Source organism: Ammospiza nelsoni, chromosome 7 (genome assembly GCF_027579445.1).
Source record: "Ammospiza nelsoni isolate bAmmNel1 chromosome 7, bAmmNel1.pri, whole genome shotgun sequence".
NCBI classification, from domain to species: domain Eukaryota; kingdom Metazoa; phylum Chordata; class Aves; order Passeriformes; family Passerellidae; genus Ammospiza; species Ammospiza nelsoni.
The window spans coordinates 22012585-22027548 of NC_080639.1; the positions used below are offsets into that span (position 1 = coordinate 22012585).

Consider the following 14964-nt stretch of genomic DNA (forward strand, 5'->3'; position numbering starts at 1 on the left):
ACACTAGCTATGAAGAATATTAACATCAAATGGTCAATTATATTAATTTTTCCAGATATATAATCTTAGAACTAGTCAGACAAAGGACTTGAATGCAACGTTCTAATTTTTTTCCTACGTAGGAAAAAAGAAGTAAATGCTTTGACGCTGGCTATTTTTCAACTTTTGTTAAACACTGGGCAAAATATTACCTGTATCAAAAGCTGCATGTACTAGCCAATGCCATCTGGTCCCACAGCACAGCAGGAACAGCGCTCTGTGCTGACACAGGTTTGCAGCGCGTTAGGGCCCGATCTGCTCAGCTATTGCTGCACAGAAAAGCTGAGGTGCCGTCATGCTCAGCTAGCAAACTTCAGATCAGCCCGAATTCACTCCCGGCCGCGGGAGCTCGGCACCCGTGACACGGTGGGGCTCAGCCGGTGCCCGGGCAGCGCAGCCCCGGTGCCCGGGCAGAGCGGTTTGATTCCCGGCCCCGGGCTCCGCGCCTGGCTCTCCCCACCTGTGGGGATTTCGCCTCGCGCCCTGGTGGCTGGAATGGGAAAGGGCTGAGCCCGAGGCGGCCGCCGGGACGTTTCTCTCGGGGAGAGGAAAATTCCAGCCGAGAGGAGCGGCCCATCCCCCGCTGGCCGCTGACAGCCCGCGGCCGAGGCCGAGCGGAGTCCCCACTCCGGCCGCAGCTGGAGGGACAGCCGGGTGTGTGGGGACAGCCGGGTGTGTGGGGGCGGGAGGGAAGGAGGGAGGCGCTGGGACGGGAACAGGGAATCTCTGTCTCCGTGCGTGCCGGAGCGGGGAAGGTTCTGCATTTCAAGTTTCTCGCCGCGAAGTTGGGTTTTGCTTTTTTTTTTTTTTTTCCCCTTGCTTCTGTGTTTTTTTCTCCTACGCCCAAGGTGTGGTTCCGCGATCTGTAGGAGCCTGGCGCAGGCCGTGACCGCGGCCGCCGCCCCAGGCAGGCGCCCAGTGTCCGCGCCGTAAACAGCGGGAAATGCCCGTGCTCGGGGGCGAGGCGGTGCCGGGGGCTGCGGAGCGGGGCCGCCCTCCTCAGCCCGCCCCGAGCAGGTGAGGCGGGGAGCCGGGCTGTGCGGGCGGGTCCCCGGCTTGCGCCCGCCCTGCGCTCCCTGGGCCGCCGGTATGGACGGGCGCGCTCGGCCGGCGGCCGCCCCGCCGCCCTCCGGGTAAGCACAGCTCACGGCGCGGGCTGGGACCCGCAGGGAAAGCCGTGCGGGGGCTGGGTGAGGTGAGGTGAGAGTTAGGGGGCAGCTCGGGTCGGGGAGGCCGGGGCTGAGCGCGCCCGGCTGCGAGGTGCGTTGCTTGGGACGCAGCCAGCGGCGAGAGGCGGCTCCCAGCGCCGGGGGCGGGCGTGCTCCCGGTGCCCCTGCCCGGGGCTCCTGCGGCGGCGGGGAGCGGAAGCCCGCGGGCAGATGGAGCGGCGCGGCCGTTAAACGGCTGCCCCGACGGCACCGCTGCTGCTGCCGGCGGGGGCTGCGGGACCTGCCCGTCCGGCCGTGTCCCGCCGGGCAGCGGCTGCAGCGCCGGCCCCGCGCCGCGGGCACTTCCCGCAGGGGCGAGCGCAGCCCGTCCGCCGGCGTTGCCGTCCCGGTGCCTCTGCCGGGCTGCGGGACCTGCCGGGATCGGCGCCTCGGGCAAATCGCTGCAGGTCAGCACTTGCCGCTCGGAGCATCCTTAGGTGTGCGGAGTCAACTTGCAGCTCTCTGGGTGAGAGTGGCGGCGCTTTGGGAGGGCTGCGCCCTCCTCGGTGCTCTGGGAACTGCGGACGCTGGGGAAAAGAAAATAAACAAGTAGCATCTGTTTGGAGTAGTAAAAGGGCTGGGTTGTTTCTTTTTACGTGTTAGGCCCCTCTGGTTTAATTTTGCTTGTAGTAGAAAATCTAACGTTAAAGAAAATATTTTTAAAATCCTAAGTAAAACTACCCCAGTTAAAGATCGGGAGGAGGATTTTTCCTTAATTAGTCAGGTACGTTTGAAGAAAATTAGTTTCACTGGGAACTGGAGTGGATCAAAGCACTGGTAAGACTGCTGAAATTATCTGTAAATAGAATGGACAAAATACATGGTGGGTGTATCTTTTAACATGAACGTTTTTTGTGAAGCTTCCATATTATTTGCAAAAATGGATTACTTGGGTTGCTGACCAAGCGGCTACAGGATAAACAGGTGTAGATGATGGAAATTTACTGTAGTATTTGCAGCAGTAATCAAATCAGTGTGAAGCCATGGCCGTAGTGAATATGGAAGATTCATAAATGGTATTTATTCGCTTAAGGCCTTGTCACCATTCCACATTTATATGTAGCAGTTGAGAAATTGACTTTATATTGTTAATCAGTGTCGAAGGTATAATTATAGTATAGGTAATTACTGCATTTTAAAGACTCTAAGTACTTCAGCAGAGTTGGAAGGACTGAGTGTAGGATAATAGGTTTCATAGGTTTCTTTTCCAGGTTAGGGAGTGGCAAGAACAGTTTGTGTTGAAAGTCTTCAGTTTTACTTGTGAGCAAGTGAACCTAAAAACAAGCAAAAAGGCACAATTAAAACTTTGGCTGTTCTGACAGTTTCTCTAGGCCTGTTGCCTGCTATAAAGCTGTTTGGTATAGTGAATTTTGGCTGCTGCTTGACATCTGAGTTCCCTTTATGTGACTTCAAACATCTGCCAGCATCCACTTCTCAGTTTTGAGATACATGTAGCTGATAGTACTGCTCATTGCATTAGCCCTGCAGAGAGATTTTCAGGACTTTTATCAGCTGTTCACATATAATTTAGTCCTTAGAAAATCAAATTGCCATGCCTTTCTTGCTACAAAAATTCTTCATTGACGGTCTTAACTATTTCTATAAGATGGTCTCATTTGCTCGTGAAATGCTGGATTTGAGGAAAAAATGTGGATATACCAGAAAAGAAGACAACTCCCAGTTTTACTGAAAATAGTCCACAGATACATTTTTGAATAGTATGCAGTTACTGTTCCCTCTCTGTGATGATAGGAAAATTTGTGCAATCTGGGAAGAATTTCGGTTGAAATGGCATTTTTCTTTAAAAGTATGACCAAATGATGTATACTGCATTACATCTCTTCTTTCCTTGTTTAGCCAGGTTGAAAATGTTGTTAATCTGCAGCTGAAAACTTTTCCAGCCAATGTGTTCTTAAATCACTGTTTGAAGTTCTGTGGGGTAATTGCTGGTAACTCTAAGCAGCTGAGAAAGTTTGTTTATGCTAAACTGCTAAGAAGGTAGTGTTTTGTAAATTTCCAAGCACTGATGTTAGTTAAAGCTTGGAACTCCTATATAACTTGATCACTGATGGCTCTTTAATACAGAATTTTGTTATCACATCTATGGGGACAAGCTTTGGAAAAGGATCCTGTTGTGTTTTTTTTTTTTTTTTTTTTTTTTTTTGCATGCAGGATTATGCTTTCCTATTGAAAAATTGTTTATTAAAACTAGTTGTGGACAATAATATTTGTCTGAATTTGTTGAGAAACGTGCCCATGTTATTCTCTCTGTACATTCAGGGTAAAAAAGAAAAGATTTTTTGAAAAATGGCCTCTCCTGGATTTGGTTTGTTTTTTGGTTTATAGTACAGTGAATAGAGACTGTGCCCAGCAACTGGCTGGAGTATTTTGGAATATGATGAATAGGAGGTGTGTCCAGTAAGTGGCTGGCCATGACACACAGTTTCTTCTGCTGGCAGGAGAAGCTTGGCTGGGCAGTTAGGGAGTTTTATAGATCATCTGTCTTAGCCTGAGTCTGAGCAGCACTCAGGGCACAGAGCTCCCGCCAGGCCAGTTCTGCTCCTGTTCATCACAGAGCTGAATTTGCTTTATGAAATAATTGGAAAATGTGATTTAATACTTATAAATAAAAGAAAAGGAGTTGCTGTAGTTTGTGTCCTACCTTCTGAACACAATTTTCCTACTGTTGCTGGACAGCAGTCCCATAACCTGGAGTAAATACTTTTTTTTCATTACAAGTAGATGTCACTATTTGACCCAGGATTTTACCCTGAAGAATTATATTATGGCTTAATATGCCATTAGAATATTGGAGCAAATGTGAATTTTGGTAAATGTAATATTGATATCCTTTGTAATACTAGCTTTCCTGTTGAGATCCACCTTTAATTCAATTGTAATGTTTCTAAGAATTTTGTGTTATTTCATTTGTTCCCATGTTTAAAGCTATATGCTTACATGCAAAATAACAGCTTCTGGCCTGCTTTACCCAAGCAAACAAACCCCCTTTGTCTTTATCATTGTCATTGTGTGTCTAACAAAAACATGCTCAGGAGATGGAGCTGCTCTCCAGGGCTGAAGATGGAGCTGGTTGTGTGGGGAAAGGGATGGGGCCAAGCAGCTTTGGTTATCTTAATGCCAGCATCACTTCTCTTGTGTGACTTCAGGTTCCCATCACTGCTGCTTGGTGTAGTTGGAAAATGTAAGGAGAACAGGGGAAATGTCTTTTTCATGTGATTTCCAGGGCTGTCTCTGGTAGTAAGATGTTTTCCGAAAACCCAAGAAATTTACCTTTTCTCTTGCATGTAACGGAGTTTTTATCAAATCATTTCAGTCACATTACGGACACATCAGCTGTGGTGCAGTTTTGGCAAGTGTCTGGTGTCAAGCTTGGAATACTGATTTGAGCTCTCTTCCTTCTCTTTCTCTTCCAAGTGTTTGAGTCAGCTCCCAACATAGCCACAGGTTTGTTCAAGTATAAATGAAAGTCCTTCCTGTTGTGGAGTGTGGGAAGGGACAGCAAGTGTAGCAGTAGCTTCAAGCCAAGCATTCTGTGCCCAAGCCACAGCCCCAGAGTGGGTGTGGGGACTTGAGTACGTGTCTGAATTTGCTCAGTTTGGTGAAATTTACGTAAGGGTGGAACTACGGTTTTCTCTTGCAATGAACTGTCTGTTTCCATTGCTCTGTGCATTGTGTTTATCATTAAGTACAAGACCTTTTATACTTGTCCTACTGAGTAGGTCTGTCTTAGATTTGGGTCTGTTTAAAAGGTCTATTTTAGATGTGTTTCGTTTCTTAGACCTGGGACTTCAAGGTAATACTTAGGATGTTCTTCTCACCCCCATGACCCTGAAGAAGACCAAGTAAATGAGCAATAACAAAATGGAAAGAATCTTGAGAATTTGGGTCTGTAGAGCTTGCTGGGTGTTTGAAGCAGGGAGTTATCTCCTTTGTGGGTGGATGCCCATCAGGAGCCACTTGAATGCTAATCATTCCAGGGGCCAATTTGCCAGCTGAGTTCCAAATGTACACGTAACACTTCTTGAGGTGATTATGTTGTTCTTCTTAATGTATCTGCCTTAAGCAAGGCAACCTCAAATCGTGGAATGACACTGATGCCATTAACTGAATGTTGTATTTAAAAGCTGTTTACTCAAACTTTGTCAAGTCTGAAGTCATAGCTGGGTGCATATGGAATAGTTACTGGTAATGTTCCCTGTTGGAGTGTGTTGCTGTGGGAATGAGATCAAGAAAACATTAGGGGGTGGAATGCGGATACTAGGGAGAAAAAATGTGTAGGAGGGTAATACACAAATAGAGATTAGCAGAGTTATTTCCAAGCTTTGTCCAAGTGTGTTGGTATCCTGTGAAAAATAAAAATGAGAGCTAGATAGTGGGGTATCAAAAGCATTTGAGGGGAAAAAGTACTTGAGACTGGAAGTTGTTACCTTATGGTAGGTTCTTTTCTTTCTGCAGTTACTGGTTGGTTATTTTTATTTACTTTAAATGGGACCACAGTATTTTCCTAAACCTGAAGATCACTATTTGTTTTGAGTAGGCTCATCTGTGTTGGGTGGAAGAAGAAAAGAGTCCATTGTTGGAGACTAAAACCTTAGATTCCAGAGGAAACTGAAAGTCTTTACAGGACTTCTGTCATCTGATGGACAAAATAATTGAGTAGGAATATTTTAAACTCACACACAAGTTGTTTCTCCTGTAATCTAGCAACATCTAAATAGGTCTCCCTTCATAAGGTGCTGCACCATTTCTGACTATCTCTGCTGTAGCTTGGAAAATAATTTCTGAGCATGCTGGATTTTCTAGCCTGGCTGCTGTTCTGGGCTGCCATTGTTGTAGTTTTGTGTGTGCTGGGGAACAGCAGCTGTCAGATTATCCAGCCAGCCCTTTGAGCTGTAACAAGGTTAGCAAGCTCAACTAAATATTTATTCTTTTTTTTTCTAGAAATTAACAAGTCAGTATAACGAGCTCCTGTGTTAACATAGGGGGTACAAGGAATGCCAGGTGTTCTCTTTTATAGCTGCTTGCAAGTTAAACCAGATCTGATTGTGCACTTTCTTTTCTTCTCACCTGGCTCTCACTTGCCCAGAGGCTGCCCTGCTGCTCTTAAGTTCCCACAGCTGTCTGCAGTGTGAGGAAGTTGCTCTTCACTGCAGCATCTCTGTGTGCAGCTCTAAAAGAGCTGACATCAGGGCATTGGAGGATGACAAGAGGCTGAGATGTTGGCTCCTGGGTTCCTGTAGAGTTCTGTGGCTGTGCCCAGCATTGGCACAATGAGGAGGAAACTGACTGTGCAGCTTGCAACAATGGAGGGCTCAAGGGGGAAAACCACCCGTGCTGTTCTGAGCTGTAGCAACCAATTAAAAACTTGATGCTTCACCTGAGTTCTCTCCTGAGGTAAGATCCCACAATCAAAAATGCAGCTCTTTATGAAGTAAGTTTGAACACTCACTGGAGTTCCAGTAGATGTGTTCAGACTTAAACTCTTCGTGTCATAGACTGATGGATATAACTGCATTAACTGCATTTTTTTTCATGGCTTAAGAAATGTTGTGGTTTTTTTTTTTTTTTTTTTTTTTTTTTTTTTTTTTTTAATGCAGAAATGGAATACCATGGGAACTCTTACAGAATTGAGTTCCTGGATTTGTTTTTATTTGCTAGGAGGTTATCCAGTTCAGAAGGGGCGTGTGCATTTGTTTGGTTGTTGTAAATGATCAGAGTGCCATAGGTGGTTAAAGGATGAGTCCCTAATCTATCTATGAAATATCTCCCTTGGGAACTTGTATTAATGTCAACTCTGCTGCATGTCTATGGTTGTGAGGATTACTATATTCAGTTAAAGAAAATAGAGCATGTGAATATTTTTAGCTGGGCTTAGGCTTTCTTCTGTGAGAAAGCATTGGTTTTGCTGCAAGCTTTAGCTCTACAGAGGTTCTCATTGAAGAAATAGTACAGCTTGGAAGTTTTCTTAGCTGTGTTTTAAAAATACTTTCTGTCTACTTATTTGATTTTCATTTCTCTTCTGGAAATAGAGCTTGGTTTGGAATCCTATTTATTATATTATTTATCTTATATTATTATTTAATAATAGACAAACAAACCTCTCCTTCCCTAACAATGCAAACTGTTGCTCTGTGTTAAACAAGAAATGTAGTGAGCTTGAATTTTCCTCCAAAAGAAACAGACAAAAAGCATCCAAGCAGCAAAACACAATCCTGTGTCAAAAGCAGGCACTAGAAATGTGTTTATTTTTCTTTAAAATCAGATCAATTTTCAATCTAATATTCTTGAGTTATTGATATATTGATTTAACAGTGTTCTTTTTTGTTTTTATGGGCCTTGGTTTTCTGTTGGTTAGTTTTCCCTTTTGGTATTTTACCTTATTTTAATGTCAGGCCTTCAGATAGATTTTCTATACCTGAGGTTTGACAGGTAACTTTTAAACGTTGTGCAGTGGGAAGAGCATAAGCATTTTCAGCTCTGCCCTTAATGCAGACTTACAATTGACAAAGCTGTCTGGAGGAGCTACTCCTTCTATTTTTTTTTCCACAAAACAAATTACCTTTTTTTGTTGCATTCAGTTCGACCGTTTGCTTGTTTTGTTTGGCTTTTTTGTCAATCTGTGTCTCCCCTTCCCTCCCACCGTTTGATGTTCTGGGATCTTTGCTGAATTGAGTTAAATAAGAATGTTCAAGGAAATGGGACCATCAGTAGAGTAGTGTTACTTTTGCCCAGAGTCTTTTTATATGTAGGGATCAAAGTAATTTGAAGGGTATTAGGGAAGAATATGGCATGCCAAGTTCGGTTTGTGATTTTTTGTCATTCACTAGTTTCCCAATTGTTTAAGTATCATTGTATTGCTCTTGACTTCTGTAAAACCTTGCTCAGTCCTTCTGCACTGTCAAATTCGACTGACAGAATAACTGGGCATAATATTGCAGGTACAGGATAATCTACTGAGCTGGCTATTGTTTAATTGTTGTTGTTACAGCAGTGCTGAAAGCTCTTTCTATGTGGGAGGAATAATGCTTTGTCTCTGATCTAAGAAAGAAAGAGGAGCCAAAATATTTATTAGTAACAAGGTTGAAAAAAACGTTTACAACTTGTCTGCTGGGTGCAACTCTTTGAGGCAAAGATGAAGTACCTCTTTCTTTACTAGTAGCTACAGACTTCAACTTTCTGTCCTTCTCATTAAAAGATAATATTGTGCCGAATTCAAAATGTAACCATTCTGGCTTTGAGAGCATGGAAATTATTTGCATGGATGGGTGTTTTTTTTTAACTTTGGTTAGTAAGACAAACAAGGTATGTGTTAGTTGATGACAGTAGTGTAGTAGGTGAAATTTCTAGAGATGGATTTTCTGATAATTTTAAGGCATTTGTGTAAAATCAGAAATTCAACCCATGCCTGCAATTCAGGCTTTGATTCTTAAAATTTTAAAGTAAAAAAAAATAAATTAAATTTTGGGATATTTAATTCCTCACAAATCAGGTATAATTATATGTTGAAAATTGTTTCCAGGTTCCCAACTTTCATTTCTGAAGAGTTATTGCTTTTTCCAGTTGCCCTCTGAAGTCTCCAGACCTAAGCTTTTCTGGATCCTCTGCTGGTCTCTGATTCATGGTCTCTTACTTTCCCTTGCCTGCAATTTTGATTCTCTCCTTCCACCCATATTACAAATCAGCCTCACTAATTCCATCCTTGGCACCCTCCTTGAGCTATATTTACCTCATTCACTTTTTAAAGTACTCACTGCTTGGAGGAAGTTCTTTTTTGCTGAGTCTTAAATAAGTTTTTAAGTCTACAGCTACTACTAAAGATGTACTTTGTTTTTGCCTGAAGGGCTAAGAACCCAGCAGTTGAGCGGATCTTTCAGTACTCTGGCTTTGTGCATTCTTTTAAATCTTCACATTTAGAAAAAGCCCGGCCTTGCAGCTTGGTCTTTCCTATGGTTTTTTTTTTTTCTTTTTTTTTTTTCTTTCCCCTCTATCCCATCCTGCCTGTATCTCCTCTTCGCTCTGAAACTCTAAATTCTTCTTTTTATAAATATGCTTTTGTGTTTAAAAATTGTGTATTCTGTCTTACCTAGCTCATTGCATTCTTATTCCCTTGTACTTAAATGGGCATTGAGGATATTTTTCACTACACTGTTGAAGGGGAGAAGGGTTCCCAGGCCCTTTTATGTGGCTTTTTAAAGGAGGGTCATTGACTGTCTTTGCAGTTGCTGATTTCATCTGCTCACTTATCTATGGCTGAGTAATGCCTTGGACATTGCAGGACTTGAAGCTGAGGTCTCAAGGCTGGCAGTGATAGCTACAGACATGAAATAGGATTTTTTTTTTCTTTATTCAAGCAAGTCAGAGTTTACCTATTACTTTGTTGAGCCAGTAGCAGTAATTTTATTCACGTATTACATGCTGTCCTTTCTCAGAATCAGATATATATATATAATTTGATATCTCTGTGATAGATTATCAGGAATTTGTTGTGGAAATGAACTGATGGAATTGGGTCAGATGTGTCTTTACTCCTTCAGCTTCTTCTTGCTTCCCTCTTGTTTCCTGATGGTTGACTGGGGCTTTTTCTTGGAGTAGGGACATGGCTCTGGTTTTCTGCCAAGTGACATGTGCAGGGATCAGAGGATTTCGGAATCTAGATAATTTTTGTGATTTGTTTTGACAGTTCTTTTGCAGTGCAAGGGCACAACATTCCCCCTATTCTGTCCTAGGTATTGTTGAGATAGATATTCTCAATACACAGGGCAATGCTGGTTCACTTTTGTAGAAAAACAAGGTGAAAATGTAGAAGATAGGGAAAACCAAAGCATTTTATAAGCACTTCTTCAGAGCTGGGTGTTGATAGTGAGGGATGTAAGAGAGAGTCTGAAGAGGCTTATTTTGGAAAAGTAATAAGGATCTGACATCACTGTCTGAACTGTTGGAATCTCTGTCTGATTTCTAAGCATCTTTCTTTGACTGGTCTTATATTTCTGCTGCCCAAACATTCTTACAAACTTTCCAGTCTTCCTCCCAAAATACACTGCTGTAATGCATCTTTATCCATAAGTCTTAAGTTAATAAAGGAGAGAAATGCAGTGAATTGTAGATTTTGGATGAAGCCTTAAAAGTATACAATGATTTCTTTTCTAAAAAAATAGGGATGTGGTGCTATGATAGTTTTAGAAATATTCAAACAAATCAATTGGTTCTTGTTGTTGGTTTTTTTTTTTTTCCCTGATGGTGTTCTTTAAGATACTGCTTATGGGCTCCTGTTGTTAGGTTTTCTTCCTGCTTTTACTTACCCCAAAATTTTCCTGGCTTTTATAGTTATATATAAAGCCTGCCAGCTAACAGTTTTACAGTAATTTTTTTTTTAAGTACTGCTTGCCAGTACTTAATCCAGAATAAGATTTTATGTTAGAATTGAGGCTGTTTGGAAATAATGACACATAACATAAATGCTGAGATTTCATCCTATACCATCCTACTCCTATAGATGGAGTCTTTGAAATGGCTTGGTCGCCTGAGTGCTCTTGTGGAAGAATCTCTGTAGTGTTGGTGATCATTCTGCCCTTCTGCATAAGGGGCAGCTGTCCTGCATTCTGTCTCCACCAGAGAAGAAGATCTTCACATTTCCTGAATGAAATCTGTGTATTCTCTGACAGGCTGGTGCTGCCTCTTCCTGCTCATGGTGGACATGGACAGTAGGAAATGATGTGTCCAGTGAGTTGTTTATTTTGTAAAAATGTTTGTCAGGACCACTTGGAAGAGATTTAACAACTTAATATAGAAACACTTTTGCAAAATGCTACCCTAGTTCATTGAGAAGAGTACAATTAATTTGCCAGGGAAAAATGGTTAAGTATTCAAAGAGTCCTTCTGGACTCTTGGAAAACAAAAGCTCCAAGTTTAGAAGTACTTTATAATGTTTCAATTTTCATTTAAAAATAAGTTTTAAAGCTTAATGATATCTGGAAACTTACTGGCCTTTCCCACATCCTGTCACATCATATTTCACATCTCAGTCATACACTGACTGTTTCCTTGAGTCAGTTTGTGGTATCATGTGAATAAATGCTCAACATGGTTGAAAGATCTCCCATCTGCCTGTAAAAGACCATGTGATCCTTTATCAAAGACAAAAGGGAAGGGCATGGCTAAACACGGCATAGCATTGGTTGGAATTGTAAACAGTCATTTAACTCAACTTAAAAAACTTTTGGCTTCTGGTGATAAAATGAGATCCATCAGAAAATGTGAGTCACATTCTCAAAGTGACGTAGCTGTACTGCTATGGTGTACCATTGTATTTGCCAGTGACTTTGATTAACAAATATTTTTACTTAAATATTGAAGTGACAGCAAGAAAGAAGTGGTTTGGTCACTTGGTCTATGAGAAAGGCTGATTTAAAGATCTGGCACTGGATGTGGAGATTATTCCTTCCTCTTCCCCCCATTTTTTTGTTTCTTTGTTTGGATTTTGAATAATTGACAGAAGTAGCATACTGCTCTCCCTCCCTTATGGTGTCTCCAGGTAGAAGGAAGTTTGTGTGTCTTGTTTTATGCTGAGTAGGTTTGCTGCTGCTGTTGAGCTGATACATTCAGTTTGTTGCAACTTTATAGTCTCTTCTTGAGTCAGAAGAATTGCTGGCAATCAATTCATAGAAGTCTGGGGTAGTTCCTTTTTCTGTTTTTAATGTTAGACAAGGCTTTTGTTTCTTTGTTTGTATTCACCTTAGGGTATTGTAGTTTGTGATGTTTTTAAAGTGTTAGCTTTGAATTTCTGCATCCAAAGAGCCTTTCTGCTTTAAGCTAACAGCATTATGCTAGTGACTTTATATCTGTGTAATAAAAATTTCTAAAATTCTGATCATTGTCATTTTATGTGTGTCAGAAGAACAGTGGGATAGCCATTGGCCACAATTTCAGTGTCTTGTCTGATATGAAGTCAGTTCTTTTCATGAATTTCCTCTTTTGGGAGGCATTCAAAACTCAACCATACTTACTGGGAGAGAGAAAATGTGGTACTTGGGGGAGGTTGATGTGCTTTAGGTTACTGACACGTAGTTTTACTCAGCAGAGTGAGGATGAACTTTGGAAAAGTTCACAGATTTGCAGCTGAATTTTAGCGCTCCCTTATTTATGTCTTGTTCTGCTTTTATGATCTGCATAGATAGCTGCTTATGAGCTTTTTATCCAGATTGACTGCTCTGCTTTTCCACTTGTTAAATTCAGTTTTGTGACAACAAGTGAAGCACTGATATGCTGCAGTTAATTGTGGGAAAATAATGACAAATTCTGGAGATTTTAGCAAATGAACTATCTGCAGCTTGTCCCTGACCTGTCTCCTACCACTAAGGACAGGAGTAAACACTCTGGTCAAGGTGTTATTCTGATCTGCATTCTTGTCACTTTGGCTTCTTCTGCTGCACAGTGTTGGCAGTAATTTTCCCTGTTCTTTGCCCCTACCACAGGCTGTTTTCTGGCCAGACAAATCCAAGGTTCTCTATTGATCTTGAATCAGGGCCATTAACTTCTAAATAAGAGGTTTGCCCTATATTGGTACTAGTAATTGCCTCTTTGTTTTCACTGAGATTGTGCTGATATGCAGCTTACCACTTGCTTGTGCATAAACAGGTAAAAAAGATGCATGTCTTATAGCTAGCAGAAGTTTCCTCATTTTATAAGTTTTTAGTGATTTAATGTATTCAATAAGGAACAATTTCTTCTAAAACTTTTGAACAAATAAAGTGGTAGCGTTAAGCACTCTTGGTCTTTCTATTTCTAGAGTGTGACAACATGTGAATGGCATGTTCATCAGTTACTGCATGGTTACAGAGTATGAGCATGTAAATCATTCAAAATGCTATTTGGCTGGTTACTTTCATGGGTAATAATGTGGAAAATAGTGCATTTCTGTCAGGATTCCGACTTGTGATAACACAGGACACAGAATTATTAAATAATCTATGTCTGATCAAATGTTTTAGACATATATTCTTTTTAGGCATTTTACAGAGATTTGCTGTTATGTTCAGGGAAAATTGCTAAATCCAGGATGAACTTACGGAGTTGGTTTCATATATCAGGAATTTGTGTGTTTTACAGGCTTTAGGAGATCTGGCAGCTTAGATATTTTTGTTGCTTCCTTTGAAATCCATGAAGTAAGAAAACCCTTTTTGTCTGAAATTTCTTGGGTGGATTTTTTACATGACTTTTTGGGTGGGAGAAGTGTGTTACTGTATTTAGTTAACATTTATAAACTTAAGTCACATTGTGTCAAAGTTTGCAGTAAATCTCTATTTGCTCTATAGGTCAGGTGGGTACCATGTAAGAATTTTCATGAGGAAAGAAGCAGGAAGATAAAATGCTGCTAAGTTCAAGGGTGCTGTTACTTATAATGACAAAGCACTCAGTTATGGGGACTCTGATAAATAAAGCCTGTAGACAAAGTGCCCAGCTGTACTTTAAGATGAAAACAGGATGTTGGTTGTATTGCTGCAGGACTGCTGTATAAATCAAAGGATATGCTGTTATTGCTGTTTGAGGAAGCTGCACTCCCTTGGAGTGGTTCTGTATATAAAAGAATGGTAATTGCTGTGCTTATCAAGGACTGGCAGTTCTCCTTTTCCAATTGTGACCTGGTGAATCCACCTCAAGCTCATGACTTAAAGCCTTGCCAGTTATTTTAATCCGCTATTCAATAGAACAAACAGAATGAGGTTATTTTTACCTCTTTATGATTGCTTAGAACAAGTGGAAAACCCTTTCACTATATTTAAGTCAAAGGTGATTTTGCTGAGGAGGATGTGAAGTATTTAAGTATTTCCCCCCTGTTAAACCTGTTGGTTCAAGCTGTGTCCAGTTAGTCATGGCATCTGGAAATGGCCAGGTGGCTTTTTCCCTGTGCCAGTGTCCTTGCTGTTTTTTGGGTTTTTTTGCATTCACTTGTAGCCTCTTTAAATTTTTGTTTGATAGCCTAAGCCATTTTTGCTTTTTTCTCATATTGTCTTTTAAAGGACTTCTTTGCTCTGTTTGTACGGTTCTACTGTTTCTGAATGCCAGCTAGAATGATGTTGCCTTTGCTTTTAAGTTTAATAGTTTTTATGCTTCCAAGCACTAGATGCACTTATACTTTCCCTCCTCAGGAAGAAGGTATGCCAAAATACTTTTCTGCTTTTGATTTCTACCCGTTTATTTTTTGTCTTCAGGGAAATCATAGAATTATTTAGCTTGGAAGCAACCTTTGCAGATCATCTATTCCAATCTGTGGTAGATCTGTGGTGCCCTGTAGAATGGCCTAGATTGTTATTTAGGAAATATTAGTAAGTTTTTCTTATGCAGAAACAGTTTACACTAATTAGTAGAGTGTTGTCATCCTCTTAGCATTTGTACTCAAGTGCAGAGTTAGCCTCCTTGCAGTGAGAATCCTGAGCATGAATCAGATGGGGAACCATGCTGCTGATGGAAGCAGAGGACAGAGAAAGAAAGGGAAAAGGCAGCAAAGGTGAGTCAGGTGTGCAGTGCTCTAAGGGAAAGTAGATATAATTCACTCCTTAAAGAATACTGACCCAGCATAGACTTAATATTGTTTTAATATCAAAGGTGCTTTTTACTGAAGAAACATAATTTCATCTTTCAAATGCATAGTTTCCATAGAGTCTGATGCTCATAATGACTGTTCCATTAAGTACTATCA

At 41.3% G+C, this 14964-nt stretch overlaps 1 protein-coding gene across 3 annotated transcripts in view; it reads left to right on the plus strand.

Annotated features, from left to right (window-relative positions):
- The first annotated feature begins 1038 nt into the window (after positions 1-1038).
- The window catches only part of COBLL1 (cordon-bleu WH2 repeat protein like 1), a 74018-nt gene continuing 60092 nt past the window's right edge, over positions 1039-14964 (plus strand). For 2 of the 3 annotated variants that reach the window (XM_059475646.1, XM_059475648.1), the window contains exon 1: positions 1039-1172. In XM_059475646.1, the coding sequence (XP_059331629.1) occupies positions 1129-1172 (44 nt within the window). In that variant the 5' untranslated portion in view covers positions 1039-1128. The remainder of the gene's footprint in view (positions 1173-14964) is intronic. The other variant, XM_059475647.1, reaches the window with a different exon arrangement.